The 20,002-nt window shown below is 47.1% G+C and overlaps 1 protein-coding gene across 1 annotated transcript; it reads left to right on the top strand.

The window, feature by feature from the left end:
• The first annotated feature begins 826 nt into the window (after positions 1-826).
• Positions 827-19,670, top strand: LOC144602630 (cell adhesion molecule CEACAM1-like). Its single transcript, XM_078415764.1, has 4 exons — positions 827-935; positions 15,721-15,996; positions 17,723-17,857; positions 19,570-19,670. The coding sequence occupies exons 1-4, from the start codon at positions 890-892 to the stop codon at positions 19,602-19,604; spliced, it is 492 nt and encodes a 163-aa protein (XP_078271890.1). The 5' UTR covers positions 827-889; the 3' UTR covers positions 19,605-19,670.
• Positions 19,671-20,002: the final 332 nt, after the last annotated feature.

Genomic DNA, 20,002 nt, shown 5'->3' with positions numbered 1-20,002 from the left:
CGTGTCCAGCTTGTGTTGTACAGAACTTCACACATGGGTAACACTGTCTGGTGCTCAGCCTGGACTACATTGCCACATCCTCTTTGAACATCCACAATGAAACCATTTCAATTTGACTGCCTGGTGTTCTTGTCAGCACTGTAATGAACTGTGGAAAATGAACTAATAGCAGGAGAGAAGGAATGCAAGAAACACGGGTTGAAGAAAGAGTCAGGGGGAGAGAGGAAAAACATTAAGGGAAAGAGGATGAGGGGGAGTAAATGAGGGTGTAAAGGGAGAGAGGGAGGGAGAGAGGGAGAGAGGGAGAGAGGGGGAGAGGGGGTGAGGGGGAGAGGGGGAGAGGGGGAGAGGGGGGAGAGGGGGAGAGGGAGAGAGGGAGAGAGGGAGAGAGAGAGAGAGAGAGAGAGAGAGAGAGAGAGAGAGAGAGAGAGAGAGAGAGAGAGAGAGAGAGAGAGAGAGAGAGAGAGAGAGAGAGAGAGAGAGAGAGAGAGAGAGAGAGAGAGAGAGAGAGAGAGAGAGAGAGAGAGAGAGAGAGAGAGAGAGAGAGAGAGGGCAAATGCTGCAACATTTGAAATAAAAACAGAAAATGCTGGACACACAGGCAGCATCAGTGGGAAAAGAAACAGAATGGTGATGCATTAAACTCACAGAGGGTCTTTGATGGGATGTGAGTGAGGCGTGACAAATGTAATTGGGAGAGAGAGGGGAAGCAGCAAGATCAGGAGGGTGAGTGCTAGGTTGCTAGGTTGCTACATGCACGTCCACGCCCTTAACAAAGCACAGTGGCTGCATTCCCTCCTACATGCTGCCCACAACTAAGTTTCCACAGAGCACAAACTCTGTAACCTAACCAGTCTTACTTCAAGACGTACCTGTTTGAAGGAACGATATGGGGTGGCTGCCAATTATGATGGCGCTGCAGATTCTATTAACAGGTAAGTGGAATTTTGAAAGGTTCCAGCTTTTCAGGAGTGCCTTTTAATAATTGCTGAACATGCTTAGGCAGTGAAATTTCTGCAAGTCCTGGAAGACAAGCAAACAGCTTGGCAGTTTCCGGTTACAAGATCCAATGTGAGTAACAGTCCTGTATTTCAGCGGGATCTTCAGGAAAGGTTAATGGAGCTAAATCCAAATACGTGTGAGGTTTGCATTTTGGGAAGTCAAACAAGGGTAGGATCTTCATTGTGAGCGGTGGGAGTATTGGAGAACAGAGGGATCTAGGAGTGCAGGTAGTGTAGGAAAATAACTGCAGATGCTGGTACAAATCGAAGGTATCACAAAATGCTGGAGTAACTCAGCGGGTCAGGCAGCATCTCAGGAGAGAAGGAATGGGTGACGTTTCGGGTCGAGATCCTTCTTCAGACTGATGTCAGGGGAGGGGGTGGGACACAGATAGGATGTAGTTAGAGACAAGAAGTCCGTAGGAGAACTGGGAAGCGGGAGTGGAAAGAGAGGGACAGAAGAACAATCTGAAGTTAGAGAAATCAATGTTCATACCGCTGGGGTGTAAGCTGCCCAAGCGAAATATGAGATGTTGTTCCTCCAATTTGCGGTGGGCCTCACTATGACAATGGAGGAAGCCCAGGACAGAAAGGTCAGACTGGAAGTGGGAGGGGGAAATGAGGGATTCAAAGGCTTTGTGGCCAAGTTTACGGATGAAAGCAAAACAGGTGGAGGGGCAGATAGTGTAGAGAAAGCAGGGACTCTGCAGAAGGACTTGGACAGGTTGGGAGAGTGGGTAGAGAAGTGGCAGATGGAATACAGCATAGCAAAGTGTGGAGTCTTAGATTTTGGTCGTAGGAATAATGGCATTGACTATTTTCTAAATGGAGAGAGGATTCAGAAATTGGAGGTACAAAGGGACTTAAGGGTGTTGATGTAAGATTCCCAGAGAGTTAATTTGCAAGTTGAATCGGTGTTAAGGAAGGCAAATGCAATGTTAGCATTTATTTCAAGAGGGCTAGAATATAAATGTGATGCTGAAGCTCTATAATGTGCTGGTCAGGCTACATTTGGAGTATTGTTAGCAATCTTGAGCACATATCTGAGGAAGGATGTGCTGGCTCTGGAGAGGGTCCAGAGGAGGTTTACAAGAATGATCCCAGGAATGAGTGAGTTAACATATGATGAGCATTTGACGGCACTGGGCCTGTACTCGCTGGAGATTAGAAGGATGAGGGGGGACCTCATTGAAGCCGACGGAATAGTGAAGGAACTGCAGATGCTGGTTTAAAATGAAGGTAGACACAACATGCTGGAGTAACTGAGCGGGACTGGCAGCATCTGTGGAGAGTAGGAATGGGTGATGTTTCGGGTTGAGACCCTTCTTCAGACTGTTTCGGGATAAGGGAAACGAGATATAGATGGTGATGTGGGGAGATAAAGAACAATAAATGAAATATATGCAAAAAAGTAATGATGATAAAGCAAACAGGCCATAGTTAGCTGTTTGTACAATGAAAACGAGAAGCTGGTGCAACTTGGGTGGGAGAGGAATGGGGAGAGAGGGAATGCTGGGGCTACCTGAAGTGAGAGAAATCAATATTCATACCGCTGGGCTGTGAGCTGCCCAAGCGAAATATGAGATGCTGTTCCTCCAATTTGTGTTTCGCCTCACTCTGACAATGGAGGAGACTGTGGACAGAAAGGCCTGTGTAGGAATGGGAAGGAGAATTAAAGTGTCCAGCAACTGAGTGATCAGGTTGGTTCACGCGGGTTGAGCGAAGGTGTTCAGTGAAACGATCGCCCGTCTGTGTTTGGTCAATAGACAATAGACAATAGACAATAGGTGCAGGAGGAGGCCATTCAGCCCTTCGAGCCAGCACCGCCATTCAATGCGATCATGGCTGATCACTCTCAATCAGTACCCCGTTCCTGCCTTCTCCCCATACCCCCTCACTCCGCTATCCTTAAGAGCTCTATCCAGCTCTCTCTTGAAAGCATTCAACGAACTGGCCTCCACTGCCTTCTGAAGCAGAGAATTCCACACCTTCACCACTCTCTGACTGAAAAAGTTCTTCCTCATCTCCGTTCTAAATGGCCTACCCCTTATTCTTAAACTGTGGCCCCTTGTTCTGGACTCCCCCAACATTGGGAACATGTTTCCTGCCTCTAATGTGTCCAATCCCCTAATTATCTTATATGTTTCAACAAGATCCCCCCTCATCCTTCTAAATTCCAGTGTATACAAGCCCAATCGCTCCAGCCTTTCAACATACGACAGTCCCGCCATTCCGGGAATTAACCTAGTGAACCTACGCTGCACGCCCTCAATAGCAAGAATATCCTTCCTCAAATTTGGAGACCAAAACTGCACACAGTACTCCAGGTGCGGTCTCACCAGGGCCCGGTACAACTGTAGAAGGACCTCTTTGCTCCTATACTCAACTCCTCTTGTTATGAAGGCCAACATTCCATTGGCTTTCTTCACTGCCTGCTGTACCTGCATGCTTCCTTTCAGTGACTGATGCACTAGGACACCCAGATCTCGTTGAACTCCCCCTCTTCCTAACTTGACACCATTCAGATAATAATCTGCCTTTCTATTCTTACTTTCAAAGTGAATAACCTCACACTTATCTACATTAAACTGCATCTGCCATGTATCCGCCCACTCACACAACCTGTCCAAGTCGCCCTGCAACCTTATTGCATCTTCCTCACAATTCACACTACCCCCCAGCTTAGTATCATCTGCAAATTTGCTAATGGTACTTTTAATCCCTTCATCTAAGTCATTAATGTATATCGTAAATAGCTGGGGTCCCAGCACCGAACCTTGCGGTACCCCACTGGTCACTGCCTGCCATTCCGAAAGGGACCCATTTATTCCCACTCTTTGCTTTCTGTCTGTCAACCAATTTTCTATCCATGTCAGTACCCTACCCCCAATACCATGTGCCCTAATTTTGCCCACTAATCTCCTATGTGGGACCTTGTCGAAGGCTTTCTGAAAGTCGAGGTACACCACATCCACTGACTCTCCCCTGTCAATTTTCCTAGTTACATCCTCAAAAAATTCCAGTAGATTTGTCAAGCATGATTTCCCCTTCGTAAATCCATGCTGACTCGGAATGATCCTGTTACTGCTATCCAAATGCTCAGCAATTTCGTCTTTTATAATTGACTCCAGCATCTGCCCCACCACTGATGTCAGACTAACTGGTCTATAATTACCCGTTTTCTCTCTCCCTCCTTTCTTAAAAAGTGGGATAACATTTGCTATCCTCCAATCCACAGGAACTGATCCTGAATCTATAGAACATTGAAAAATGATCTCCAATGCTTCCACTATTTCTAGAGCCACCTCCTTAAGTACCCTGGGATGCAGACCATCAGGCCCTGGGGATTTATCAGCCTTCAGTCCCATCAGTCTACCCAAAACCATTTCCTGCCTAATGTGGATTTCCTTCAGTTCCTCCATCACTCTAGGTTCTCCGGTCCCTAGAACATTTGGGAGATTGTGTGTATCTTCCTCAGTGAAGACAGATCCAAAGTAACGGTTTAACTCGTCTGCCATTTCTTTGTTCCCCATAATAAATTCCCCTGCTTCTGTCTTCAAGGGACCCACATTTGCCTTGACTATTTTTTTCCTCTTCACGTACCTAAAAAAACTTTTGCTATCCTCCTTTATATTATTGGCTAGTTTACCCTCGTACCTCATCTTTTCTCCTCGTATTGCCTTTTTAGTTAACTTTTGTTGCTCTTCAAAAGAGTCCCAATCCTCTGTCTTCCCACTCTTCTTTGCTATGTTATACTTCCTCTCCTTAATTTTTATGCTGTCCTTGACTTCCCTCGTCAGCCACAGGTGTCTCTTACTCCCCTTAGAGTCTTTCCACCTCTTTGGAATAAATTGATCCTGCAACCTCTGCATTATTCCCAGGAATACCTGCCATTGCTGTTCTACCGTCTTCCCTGCTAGGACCTCCTTCCAGTCAATTTTGGCCAGCTCCTGCCTCTGTAATCCCCTTTGCTATACTGTAATACTGACACTTCCGATTTTCCCTTCTGCCTTTCCATTTGCAGAGTAAAACTTATCATGTTGTGATCACTGCATCCTAATGGCTCTTTTACCTCTAGTCCCCTTATCAGATCAGGATCATTACACAACACTAAATCCAGAATTGCCTTCTCCCTGGTAGGCTCCAGTACAAGCTGTTCTATGAATCCATCTCGAAGGCACTCTACAAACTCTCTTTCCTGGGGTCCATTTCCAACCTGATTTTCCCAGTCTACCTGCATGTTGAAATCTCCCATAACCACCGTAGCATTACATTTGTGACACGCCAATTTTATCTCCTGATTCAACTTGCACCCTATGTCGAGGCTACTGTTTGGGGGCCTATAGATAACTCCCATTAGGGTCTTTTTACCCTTACAATTTCTCGCCGATGTATAAGAGCCCACATCTTGAACAAAGGATACAGTAGGCGAGATTGGAGGAGGTGCAAGTGAACCTCTGCCTGTCGGGGACTGTCGGGGTCCCTGGACAGAGTTGAGGGAGGAGGTATAGCGATAGGTGATGCATCTTCTGCAGTTGCAGGGGAAGGTACCTGGGGAGGGGGTGGTTTGGGTGGGAAGGAATGAGTTAACCAGGGAGTTGCAGAGGGAACGGTCTCTGCGGAAGGCGGGAAGGGGTGGAGATGGGGGAATGTGGCTAGTGGTGGGATCCCGTTGGAGGTGACGGAACTTTTGGAGGATTATGTGTTGTATGCGAAGGCTGATGGACTGGAAGGTAAGGACTAGGGGGACTCTGTCTCTGTTACAACTAGGGGGAGGGGGAACAAGGGTGGAGCTGCGGGGTACCAAGGAGACATGAGTGAGGGTCTCCTCTGTGATGGGAGAGGGGAACCCCCATTCCCTAAAGAATTAGGACCCGGATATCCTAGTATGGAACACCTCATCCTGGGAGCAAATGCGGCGTAGACGGAGGAATTGGGAGAAGGGGATAGAGTCTTTGCAGGAAGCAGGGTGGGAAGAAGTGTAGTCGGGATAGTTGTGGCAGTCAGTGGGTTTGTAATAGATGTCAGTCAATAGTCTATTTCTTGTGATGGAGACTATGAGATCAAGAAAGGGGAGGGAGGAGTCCGAGATGGAAAGATCTGGATAGAGTGGATGTGGTGAGGATGTATCCACTAATGGGAGAGTCTAGGACCAGTAGACACAGCCTCAGAATGAAAGGATGTACCTTTGGAAAGGAGATTAAGGGGAAATTCTTTAGGTCAAGGATGGTGAATGTGTGGCTGTGGAGGCCGTCATTGGGTATTTTTAAGGCGGAGATTGACAGATTTATGATTTGTGTCAAGAATTATGGGAAGAAGGCAAGAGAATGTCGTTGAAAGGTAAAGGTAGATGCCATGATTGAATGGTGGAGTGGACTCGATCGGACAAATGACCTAATTCTGCTCCTATGACATGAACTTATGACCAGATGGCATAACTATAAGGTGAGTGAAACGAAGTTTAAAGTAGAGGTGTGGTGATTGTTTTTTACATATGGGATGGTGAGGGGTGAGGGGTGAGGGGCGGGGAGGAATATGATAGTGCCTGATTGGGACTTGGATATGCAGGGAATGTAAGCATATGGATAATGTGTAGAGAGATGAGATTTGTTTATCTTGGCATCATGTTTGGCATGGACATTCCTGGCTGAAGGGCCTTTTCTGCTGCTGCTGCACTTTTCCATGTCTGAGGTTCAAACTGGGACAGGAAAGCGTGGGAATCTTGGAACGAATGGATGAGTTGGCTGAAGGACCTATTTCGTTGCTGTATGAATCTCTGTGCACGCCTTGAACTCTTACTATCTCTCCGTTAGAAGCCTCTCACATGTTGGGCATCCCTTTGCCAACAAGCAACATATTTCAATCAATTTTTCAAACTCATGTCAAATAACATCAAACCTCACCTTGCCCTGATTTAGAACTTTAACTTGTGTACCTTCTGCTCTTTTCTATGACTATTTTGAAGCTAACTGATCGATGGTCAATGGTCCTAAAGTGTGTAGCCACTGACACACAGTCACACGTCTAGTCCATTCCCCAAAGTAGGCCAAGCTTCAACTGACTAACTCCTCCTCCACCCTCTAGTCACTTGCTGCTCAAGTTCCTATTAAATCTTTCCTCTCTCACCTTAAACCTATGCCCTCTAGTTCTTGATTCGCCTGTCCTGGGAAAATTCACCTTACCCATTCACCTCATGACCTTATTCACCCCTCAACCTCCTGCGCTCCAAGGGATAAAGTCCGAACCTGCTGGTTAATACACAAAAGGACAAAAAAGTCTTTGAGTAACTCAGCGGGTCAGGCAGTATCTCTGGAGAACATGGATAGGTGACGTTTCACAGAGTGCTGGAGTAACTCAGCGGGTCAGGCAGCATCTGTGGAGAACATGGATAGGTGACGTTTCACAGAGTGCTGGAGTAACTCAGCGGGTCAGGCAGCATCTGTGGAGAACATGGATAGGTGACGTTTCACAGAGTGCTGGAGTAACTCAGCGGGTCAGGCAGCATCTGTGGAGAACATGGATAGGTGACGTTTCACAGAGTGCTGGAGTAACTCAGCGGGTCAGGCAGCATCTGTGGAGAACATGGATAGGTGACGTTTCGAGGACCGAAGAAGGATCTTGATGCGAAATGTTACCTCCCCTATCCTTGTGCAGAAGTGTGAAGTTATTGTTTGCCCGCATGAACTGATGAAACAATTCTTGACTCTGTCTATCGCCAAGTTATGATTGGGTTGTTCCAACTAAAATGAACTAGGTATGGGAGGCAGTTAGTGGTAGAACTGCCCTGAACAAGGAGGCTTGGCATCAAAATTCAGGAAAGAGATTATAGGACAGTAACATGGTGTTAGGACAACAACGTCTCCTTTAATGCCAGCAAGGTGAAGGTGTTAGTTAGACTTTAGGAAGCATGGTGGGGTATATGATCCAAAAAAAATAAAGAAATTATGAGAGCAAAAAGGGGCCATGAGATAGCACTAGCGGGCAAAATAAAAGAAAATCCCAAAGTGTTCTATAAGTATATCAAGGGTAAGAGGATAACTAGGGAAAGAGTGGGGCCCATCAGGGACCATAGTGGAAAGCTGTGTGTGGAGCCAGAGGATGTAGGAGATGTTTTAAATGATTTTTTTGCATCTGTTTTTACGAGGGAGGAGGGCGATGCAGACTTAGAAATGGAGCAGGAGGGTTGTGATGTTCTTGAGCATATTGCTATTGACAGGGAGGCTGTGCTAGAGGCTCTGGCAGGCTTAAAAGTGGATAAGTCTCCGGGCCCTGACGAGATGTATCCCAGGATGCTGAGTGAGGCAAGGGAGGAGATTGCGGGGGCTCTGGCACAAATTTTCAGAGCCTCTCTTGCAACAGGGGATGTACCGGAGGACTGGAGGATAGCTAATGTGGTGCCATTATTTAAAAAGGGCAGTAGGGATAAACCTGGGAACTACAGACCGGTGAGTCTGACCTCGGTGGTGGGGAAGCTTCTAGAAAAGATTCTGAGGGACAGAATCAGTCTTCACTTGGAGGATCGAGGGTTAATTAAGGATAGTCAACATGGCTTTGTTAATGGAAGGTCGTGTCTGACTAACTTGATTGAATTTTTTGAAGGGGTGACCAAGGAGGTAGATGGGGGTAGTGCAGTGGATGTGGTATACATGGATTTCAGTAAGGCTTTTGACAAGGCCCCACACAGGAGACTAGTCAAGAAGGTAAGAGCCCATGGGATCCAGGGCACCTTGGCAAAATGGATAAAAAACTGGCTTAGTGACAGAAGGCAGAGGGTGATGGTAGAAGGTTGCTTCTGTGACTGGAGGCCGGTGTCCAGTGGGGTGCCGCAGGGATCGGTGTTGGGTCCCTTACTGTTTGTAATCTACATTAATGATCTGGATGTCAACGTACAGGGCATGATCAGCAAGTTTGCAGATGGCACAAAGGTAGGGGGGGGGTGGTGAATAGCGAGGAAGGGATCTGCAAGCTGCAGGAAGATATAGATGAGATGGTCAGATGGGCGGAGCAGTGGCAGATGGAATTTAATCCTGAAAAGTGCGAGGTGATGCACTTTGGCAGAAATAACTTGGAGAGGGAGTACACCATGAATGGAAGGACCCTAGGGAAGACAGGGGTACAGAGGGACCTTGGAGTACAGGTACACAAGTCCTTGAAGGCAGCAGGACAGGTGGACAGGGTGGTCAAAAAGGCATATGGGTTCCTGGCCTTCATTAGCCGGGGCATCGAATATAAAAGTAGGGGGGTAATGATGGAATTGTACAGAACACTGGTGAGGCCACAGCTGGAGTATTGTGTACAGTTCTGGTCACCACATTATAGAAAGGATGTGATAGCTTTGGAGAGGGTGCAGAGGAGATTCACCAGGATGCTGCCAGGGATGAAGGGCCTCGGCAATGAGGAGAGACTGAGCAGACTGGGGTTGTTTTCCCTGGAGCAGAGAAGGCTGAGACGGGACATGATCGAGGTGTACAAGATCATGAGGGGCATAGATAAGGTAGATGGCGGGGAACTTCTTCCACTGGTGGAAGGTTCAACAACGAGGGGACATAGATACAGGGTAAGGGGAGGGAGGTTTCGGGGGGATGTGAGAAAGAACTTTTTCACCCAGAGGGTGGTTGGAGTCTGGAACTCACTGCCTGGGGTGGTGGTGGAGGCGGGAACACTCACAACGTTGAAGAGGCATTTGGATGGGCACTTGAAATGCTACAACATTCAGGGCTACGGTCCAAATGCGGGAAAATGGGATTAAAATTAGACTGTGTTTGGTAACGGGCAGCGCGGACACGATGGGCCGAAGGGCCTCTTTCTGTGCTGTAGGACTCTATGACTCTATCAGCATTAATGGTGCCAAACTGGAGATAGTTGCGAGCTGCCTCTCCCCCAGGACACTGGGCACTAACCCTGGAACTGTTTCGCAATAATGCTGAAACTATATTCTATAAACTTTTGTATCTTTCCCTTTGCTCTACCTATTGTGTGATTTGATTGGATAGCATGCCAAACAAAGTTTTTCCCTGTACCTCAGTACACGTGTCAATAACAAACCTCTCTCACTTTCCCATTCAACTGTTCCATTACATACACTCTAACCTCACCCTAAACAGACCTACCCCTACCAAACATCAACCCTGATCCTTCACCTTCCACACCCCCCCCACACTCCACCCACACGCTACACCCACACACTCCACCCACACGCTACACCCACACGCTACACCTACCCACACGTTACACCGTCCACACACCCCCCTCCCACACTCCACCCACACGCTACACCTACCCACACCCTCCACACACCCCCACACCCCACTCCAAGCCACAGGTCCCAACTCCCACCCCCCACCCCACACTGTCCATGCCCCATCCACACTACCACCCATCCACACCCCCCATCCACATCCTCCACACTGTCCCACCCCCCCCCACCCCACCCCACACCTTCCACCCAGACCCTCCACCCCACACCTTCCACCCAGACCCTCCACCCCACACCCCCCACCCCACACCCCCCACCTCTCACCTTCCCACACCCTCCACCCCCCACCCCACACCCCCCACCCCACAACCCCCATCCCACGCCCCACCCCCCCCACACCCCACCTTCCCACACCCCCCACACCTCTCACCTTCCCACACCCTCCACCCCACACCCCCCACCCCCACCCACACCGTCCATGCCCCACCCACACTACCACCCATCCACACCCCATCCACATCCTCCACACCATCCCACACCCCCCACCCCACCCCACACCTTCCACCCAGACCCTCCACCCCACACCACCCAAACCGCACCTCACCCTCCACCCCCCCAAACCGCACCCCACCCTCCACCCCACACCCCCCACCCACACCCCACCCCACACCTTCCACCCAGACCCTCCACCCCACCCCCCAAACCGCACCCCACCCCACACCCCCCACCCCCCACCCACATCCCACACCCCCCACCCCACACCCCCCACACCCACACCCACACCCTACACCCCCCACCCCACATCCCCAGCCAGTCTAAAGACCAACTCTTATCCACATGTGCTTAATCCAAACCCCTCCATTGTCTGCAAACCCATGTGCCTCACACATCCCCTTTAAATGTAGCCCCTCTCCTCTCCCCCAGTTAGTGGGAGGCTTCACTTAGTTCAGTTCCTGTTGTGATATGATTTTACTCCGTGATTCAGGCAGCTCGTGCTTTGGCCCTTTGATCAATATTTGCGGTTTTGTGTGCTTTTAACTTTAGCCGGATGAATGTGAAACCAGCACTTCCTGTTCTCACCAATGTCAGTTGTCAAGAGGGGCAGCTGGTCTCGGAGAGGCTCCACAGATTTGTGCAGGAACTGGTGGACATATTCAGCTCAGGATCCCTGTCCTTGTAACATAACGTAAGAAGATATCAACCAGGAGCCGGGGTAGACCTATTTGTCCATTGGCCATCGCAATCATAGCTAGTTTATTACTCAGCACCATTTCCCCACACACACATCTCCTAAATGACCAGAAAATGAGCAATTTGTTTGGAATGATCTCAGCAATGTGCCTCCACTGCATCCAAAGGCATGTTGCCCTCTCCTAAATCTCACACTACCCTTAGGTGTCCAACTCTGATGCCTGGTCCTCTTGTTTTACCCTCTCCATCCAGCCACCTGAGTGAGGCTTGTACATACTTTGTCCCTTTCAGTCGAAGTCTCCTCTCAAACTTCTAAACTCCACAAAAATACGGCCCACTCTATCAAACTTTCCTCATACATTCAACCAATCATCTCAGGAACCAAAGTAATGAACATTTTTATTTCACTCTCTCTCCCTGGCAAAGGCGTAAGACCAACCATGTACACAATATCATGGCTCTGTGTCATCAAGGTCCTAAACCATTGGAATCTTTATTCCTGGCAAACTCTCCTGTAACATCAGAAGACCTGAAACATCACCAATGCATATTCTCCAGAGATGCAACCTAACCCTTTAAGTTACTCCAGTACTTTGTCATTTCTCCTGTAATAATGGCCAAGATACTATCTGTGTGAAAATAGACACAAAGTGCTGGTGTAACTCAGCAGCTTCTCTGGAGAGCATGGATACCATCTGGATGAAAAAAACTGCAGATGCTGGTTAAACCGAAAATGCTGGAGTAACTCAGCGGGTCAGGCAGCATGTCGGGAGAGAAGGAATGGGTGATGTTTCGGATCAGACTGTATGTTGTCTTTCAGTGACATGTGGGCAGTGTTTTGGTTCCTCTGAAAGTTAATCTTACCCAATCTCCATTTTGTGTACTTCTCATACATTATCACATCCAAATCTCCCTGAAAATGGCAACACAAGAAGATCGGACAGGGCATAACAAACTCAGCGGTTGAGGAGGTTCATGATAGGTTAGTCTAGATTAGATCACAAGGAATCTGGAGCAAATTGTTTGCAGAATTAGCCTCACAAATCTGATCACATTTTTTGAAGATGTGACCCAAAAGATTCATGAGGGCAGAGCTGTGGACGTATATATGAATTACAGCAATGCATTTGACAAGGTTCCACGTGTTAGGCTGTTCTGGAAGGCTAAATCGCATGGGATTAAGGGAAAGCTAGCTAACTGGATAGAAAATTGGCTTCATGGAAGGCAGCAGAGGGTAAAGGTGGAAGATTGTTTTTCAAACTGGAGTATTGTGACTAGTGGTGGTACCTCTCGGTTTGCTGTTGGGTTCATTGCTGTTTGTCATATATCAATGATTAAGTTTGCAGATGACACTAAAGTAGGTGCCATTGTAGATAATGAAGATGGTTCATTTCTCCGTATCCTCCTTTCCCCTCAACCTCTCTCCCTGTCCTTTTGTTTCTATCACTCCCTCACCTTCTCTTCCCTTCTTTTCTCTTTCTATCTTCCCTTTAGCTTTCCCCCTTCTCCCTTTAACACCTCTAAGACTCACCTTGGTGTTGTAAAGCGGGCAAAGGGTTATTGAAACAGGGTGAAGGGATGGAAGTGGGAATAAGATGTTGAGTGTGTTGTTACATACTGTCTGCCCACTTTGTCAAGCTAGGAGCACGGTGGTGCCACATCCACAGCAGGAGGTACTGCATGGAAGTCTCAACCAGACCATACACTTCCCTCTGAATATCAACATCAGTCAGCCAGATCAAGTCTTTAATTTGGAATGGCGATTCATCCAGGACAAGATACCAAGTTCAATCCTCACATTTTCACCTAACTCCCTGCACCCATTCATCTCAGAGAACTTCGAAACCCGAGTGAATTTCTCCAAGTCGAATGCAGAGTTATTTCTGAAAGACATACAAATTGCGGATGAAGGAACGTATGAACTTGAAGTTACAACTGCAGATGGCATACCAAACAAACGTTCAGTGTTTCTAACTGTAAATGGTAAACTGATTTCACTTCCTTCAATTAGTTAGGTCCATAACGTGTGTGTAAGATCAATGCAAGATCTGGCGATCTGATTAATCTGACTGGCAATCTGATCAATCTGACTGGCGATCATATCAATCTGACTGGCAATCAGATATTTAGATATTTAGAGATACAGATCAATCTGATGTTTAGAGATACAGATCAATTAGATATTTAGAGATACAGATCAATCTGACTGGCAATCAAATCAATCTGACTGGCGATCAAATCAATCTGACTGGTGATCTGATCAATCTGACTGGCAATCAGATCAATTGATTGGCGATCTGATCAATCTAGAGATCACTGCAGGTGTATGCTCATTATGATTAATGATCAAATGTCTGAAGGCCAGTTTAAGATTTGATTTGTGACAAATCTGCATCCTTGTAAAACCTTCTCTGCACCCTTCTCACCTTTCAGATGGCAATGTCAGTCCCACTTGTCCACATTCCCTGTTACTTCTCATATGCCCAACTCCCATCTATTACCCTGCCTCCACTTACATTAAGGACAGTTTTTACAGCAGTTACATAATTCCCACCAGCACATGTTTGGGATGTGGGAGAAAACCAGAACACCTGGGAGCACCTGTGTATCCACAGAGAACATGCCGAGAGAATCTATAGGGATTCTATGGGGATCAGGGGGTATGGAGAGAAGCCAGGTATGGGCTACTGAGCTGGATGATCAGCCATGATCATATTGAATGGCGGTGCAGGCTCAAAGGGCCGAATGGCCTACTCCTGCACCTATTTTCTATGTTTTCTATGTTTCTAACCTGAGGTCAGGATGTCCCCTGGGTGGTCAGAAATATGTGGCACCACCGAGCTCAGCAGAGGGAGAATTACACAATGCCATGACCCCTTGGGGCCCATATTCTGAGACCATGTGCTCTGGCCATGAACTCTCCCACAGGAGAAACATTCTCAAGCAAATGCTCGTGAGGCCTGTTTGAATCTTACATATTTCAATAACTGACAGCAGAAGGAGATTGAAATATGTAAGATTCAAACAGGCCTCACGAGCATTTGCTTGAGAATGTTTCTCCTGTGGGAGAGTTCATGGCCAGAGCACATGGTCTCAGAATATGGGCCCCAAGGGGTCATGGCATTGTGTAATTCCTTGCTCCAGAGAGTGATGGAAGATGAATTCCTGGTCATTTTCAAAACTTAGAGAATGTTTTAATCAGGAAGGGAATCAGTGGTTGTGGGGAGAACGTAGGAAAGTTAGATTGGTCAAGATCTCACTGGTCTACCTACGTTCCTGTTTCTTCTGGTCTGAATGAAAAAGCAAGCAAAAACTCATATTCAATCAGGCCCATGTCAATGATTAAACCAATCCGAAGAGGACAGAGAACATTTATAATAAATAAAATATAATTTTCTTGTGTAAGGGTAGAACAGATTCAAATGGGGTTTGTGAGCCACCACTCTGCCTCAGATAGGAAGTAAACCACAAACATACCCCCTCTGGATTACTATTGAGGGCATCTAGTTACCAGCTACAGCAGTCCATCCACAATGGCCACCTTGAGTTCATGTTACATGCCATTTCAACTCTCCTTCCCATTCCCACACTGATCTATCCATCCTCCACTGCAGAGTGAAGCCAAACATAAACCAGGCTGACCTGGGTAGTTTTAATGCTATGAACAATGAATGTTCTAATTTCAGGTCAGCCCCACCCATGTTTCTCCCTCTCTCCTCCTGACCCACCCAGGTTTTTATTTTCAAACCCCAACTCTCAGCCCCCTGCTCCCCTGTTATTCCCCCTCCCCCACCTGGTTTCATCAATGCATTATTCCAAATTACAGCTTTTATAACACACTTGGACAGGTACATGGAATAGAAAGGTTCAGATGGATATGGGTCCAATAGAGGCATATGGAGCTAGCTTGGGTGTTTATCTTGGTCAGCATTGGCAAAGTGGGCCAAAGGGCCTACTTCTGTGCTCTATGACCCGCACACTTTGCACACTTTGCACACTTTGCACACTCTTCCTTTGCTCATGGGTTCCATCTCCCCTTGCATGGTTCCACTTATCACTCCTGACCCAAAAGTGTGACTATCCTTTCCCCTCCATAGAGGCTGATTGGTCTACTAAGTTACTCCAGCACCTTGTTCTTTGTTCAAGTTACAGCATCTGCTGTCTCTTCTGTCAGCACCTTACTTACTTAGAAGGTTCCAGTACCTGCATTCCCTTCTTGTTCCTGCCTTTATCTCTACCACCACCAGGCAGAATGAACACACATAGTTTGGTGTTGACATCTTTCCAGATGTCCCAGTCTTTGGTTCACCCATTTTGTGTTTGTCTACACAGTCGCTGTGTCCAGTCCGCGAGTTGGAATGATTCCTGCCGTGCCCCAGACTGGTGACAATGTGACCCTGCAATGCTCTGTTCAGATGGGGAATCTTGTCCAGTACAGCTGGTACCGATGTGATCTGCCTCTGTCAAATGGAATCAGCTATCACCTGTCACAGAACAACCAGTCCTTGACACTGCTGAACGTGCAAGACTCTGACGTTGGTGCCTATCAATGCAAGGTGGAAAACCGCATCAGCTCCAAACACACAGACTTTGTCTTCCAGATCTGTCGTATGTATATCACCAATCTTACTGCTTGATCATCCTCTCCTTCATTTCTCTCCTTCATTGTGGTCCCAGCATTTAGATTGTATGGTGATGAAGGAATGGAATGTACTTCAGACCTGGATAAGAAATGGCAGCTGCCAGTAATCCACCTGCCTTGGTGTGAGAGAACACAGATGGTCCATCCAAACTTAGGTTAAGGAGATTGTGTACGAAGGAACTGCAGATGCTAGTTTTAAAGACCATCTATTTTTAAGAAGCTTTCAGACAGACATTTAAATAGGAAATGCATAGAAGGGTATGATCCTGGCGTGGGCAAATGGGATTAGTGTAGTTGTGCATGTGGTTTGGTATGGAGATGGTGGATTGGAGGGTATGTTTCTGTGCTTATATGCCTCAAGCTTTCTGAATAAATAATTGACTCTTGTGACCAGAGATGAGCGAGATTTGCGTCTGAGTTCCAGTAATCTCCTCCCTTGCCCCCCACACATATCATCAGGCCCATCCTCCTGCTTGATCGGTGCAAGGATTTTACTGTGCTCCTTAAATTCTTCAAGAATATTGTCCTTCTCGTGAATAAGACATTTTGACAAAGGGTCTGACCCGAAATATGAACTGTTTCTGGTCCCACAGATGACAACTGACCTGACTGATGCCTATTTCCAGCAATTTCTATTTTTAACCTAGATTTCCACCATTTGGATTTTAAAAAAATTTTCATGTAATAATGAGGTATTTATTTAAGACCTGACCTTGTCCTATGTCAAATAAGGCAAATAAGGCCTCAGTTGAATGGGATAAATTGACAAGATGCAGGCAATGGAAGGGCAGAATGCAGAGATGGGGAGGGGAGGGGAGTGGAGGGGAGTGGAGGGGAGGGGAGGGGAGTGGAGGGGAGGGGAGGGGAGGGGAGGGGAGGGGAGGGGAGGGGAGGGGAGGGGAGGGGAGGGGAGGGGAGCTGTGCAGAGGGGAATGGAGGGGAGGGGAGGGGAGCTGTGCAGAGGGGAGGGGAGGGGAGGGGAGGGGAGGGGAGGGGAGGGGAGGGGAGGGGAGGGGAGGGGAGGGGAGGGGAGGGGAGGGGAGGGGAGGGGAGGGGAGGGGAGGGGAGGGGAGGGGAGGGGAGGGGAGGGGAGGGGAGGGGAGGGGAGGGGAGGGGAGGGGAGGGTAGTGCCCATCGGGGATGGGGATGAAATGAGAACAATGTTAGATGCCTAAGACATGTCCAGCAAGTAATGAGTGCACAGGTCAGACTGGTGTGGTGGGGGAGAGAAAGATAGGACCAAGAATATGAAGATAATTCAGTAGGAGATAGATGACCCAACAGTAGCTCGAGCGAGGTACTCTGGTCCTTTAACTGGTAGCCAAAGCAACCTCCACACTCCAAGTGAAGGCTTGCTCCAGAAGTGCCAACCTGCATCAGCAAGAGTCTCAAATATCAGAGAATTCTGGACAAACAATATGAAATAAGTGAGTTACTTTGACTCCCTTCCCTCCACATGCCTAGGTCTCCCATATTCAAATAATCCAGATCTATGACAGTGCAAAACAGTCCTAATCTAGTTTCCGCCCACAAATCTAGTTGTTCCGACGTGAATAATGTAACTAAAGAAAGCACCAGTGAGAAGATTAGTTCACCTAGGCATCAGACTGTAGAACATCTCAAAGACTCACTTTCTGTTGAAAAACAGTATTTTTGTGACAGAATTTACTAAATATTTACATTCCATTGTAGTACCATCAAAAGAAAACACAGTGGGATCTAAGTACCTGGGATATGGTGGCTATCCAGGATATATTGGGTACATCATTCTCATTTTCTTATGCTGCCAGAGGAAGAAACAAAAAACAAAATTGTCCAAAGAGCATGGTGAGTACTCAGTGGAAAATTGATTAAATATTATCTATCAGGGAAATATTGGGTCCAAATGGATGAGTATGTACAGATTGTGAATATAGAATGGGCTACAGTGGCAGACCGTGATACAGAGACAACAGCATTGAATGCATGCAAATCAATACTGGGGATAGAATCATGTATGGAGACACAAGAGACTGCAGATACTGGAATCTTGAAGTGCTGAAGGAAACCAGCTGGTCTGGCAACATCTGTGGAGGGAATGGACGGGCAATGTTTCAAGTCAGGACCCTTGTTCAGACTGATGGAATGGGGAGGGGGGGGAACCTAGATAAGAGAGGTGTGGTGGGGCAAAGCCTGAGAGTGATAGGTGGATACGGGTGAGGGGAGAGTGATTGGCAGATGGGTGGAGTAAGTGACAAAGGCCAGAGGTGACGAGGAGACAAAAGGGGAGAAAGAGGAAATGTGCAAAGTCTGAGGGAGGGATATGGTTGGAAGGGGAGGGGAAGAGGAGGAATAAATTGAAAATGGGGTCTCGGAGTCGGGAAGGGTGGGTGATGAGCGGAGGGAGAGGTGAACATGGTGATGGGAGTAAAGTCCCCTTTCTTGATCTCTTTGTCCTCCACTTCTGCTCCCACACCCCCACCTCTCCCTGTCTCCACCCTCTCCACAGATGGACATGGGTAGAGTTGCCCTGGTCCTTACCTTTCACCTCTGCATCCAACCCTTCATTTTCTACATTCCTCCTCTGCAGCCCTTCCAGGTGAGACAGAGGTAAACATACACCTCTTCCAACCTTGTCTACTGCATTTGCTATCAACCTTCTACTATTTCACAAAGACCTGCTGAATCTCCCAGATGCTAATCATTTTAACTTCCCTTCTCATTCCCATCCTGACTTGTCTGTCATTGACCTCCTCCATTACCAGAGGGAGTTCAACCAAAACAGAAGCATATTCTGCTTGGGTAGCTTGCAAGGAACAATGTGAACATTGTATTCTCTCATTTCAAGTAATATATCCCCTCCCTAGTACACACCTGCCCCCACCATTCCCATCACCCTGTTCCTTTCCTCTCCTCTGTACCTTCTGTCATGAGATGTGCCAGGGTCACCATTGGGATATGTTGTTGAGGTTACTGGGTTAATAGGAACAGTTAGAGAGGGAGGGAGGGGGGAATGACCAATAACTATGAGATAAGCTAGTAAAAGCAGAACACTGTAAGAACGCAGACCCATAGGAATATTTATCATCATCCAGATGCTTCTCGAATTGCTGAGCTCTTCCAACATTCTGTGTTTCGTTCCAGAAGCCAGCATTTGTCTTCAAAGGAAGACAAAGTTGTGAAGTTCAGGTTTGTAAGGACATCGAGCAGTCCAGCTGAATTAATGGGCTGAATGATCAGCCATGATCATATTGAATGGCGGTGCGTACAGGCTCGAAGGGCCGGATGGCCTACTCCTGCCCCTATTTTCTATGTTTCTATGTTTCTATGGGTCCATATTTGACTAACCTCCCTTGCTGCTAATATTCTTTACTGCCAGCACCATTCTGGTAAACCTTTTGAAATGGTTTTCGAGCAAGGTCCTGTTCATGTGCTTTGAATAGTGAGGACAGAACAACACTGTGTGGATAGGCTGTATAGGGTTAGGGTAACCACAACACTTTCATTTGTGATTTTCAGTTCTCTTGTTGACTACTATTTATCTTTTGCTTTTCTTTCAGAAACAATTTATGAAAACAGCCATATACTAAAGTAAAGAGTTGGCCCTTTCTAGTGTGCACACGCCCAAGGTTTTGCGCATCAAGGCAAGGAGTAAACGAGGTGTACAATGAAGCTTCAAAGACTGCTGTCTTGCTGCCCTGCTGTGGGACTATCATCATCAAGGAGCTCACAGTTTACTTGGCTCTGCAAATGACACTGTAAACATCTTGCTCACTGATCTGTTTTCCACAGAAGTATTTAAACAAATGGCTTTGCTCAAAAACTCAGGAACTTTAGCTGCTGTAAATCTGACATTCTGGAATAGCGAATAAGATGGCAGCTGTCACTGTTGTTTATGCCATTACAAAAACATTTCGTTATTAGAACTTACTCAAAAAGCAAATAAAACAGCAGCAATATGTATTTCTTCAACCCCATTCTGTTATTGTGGGT

This window comes from Rhinoraja longicauda, chromosome 19 (assembly GCF_053455715.1).
Source record: "Rhinoraja longicauda isolate Sanriku21f chromosome 19, sRhiLon1.1, whole genome shotgun sequence".
Lineage (NCBI taxonomy): Eukaryota > Metazoa > Chordata > Chondrichthyes > Rajiformes > Arhynchobatidae > Rhinoraja > Rhinoraja longicauda.
Note: the sequence above shows the minus strand (reverse complement) of the source record. Positions and strands in the feature narration are given on the sequence as shown.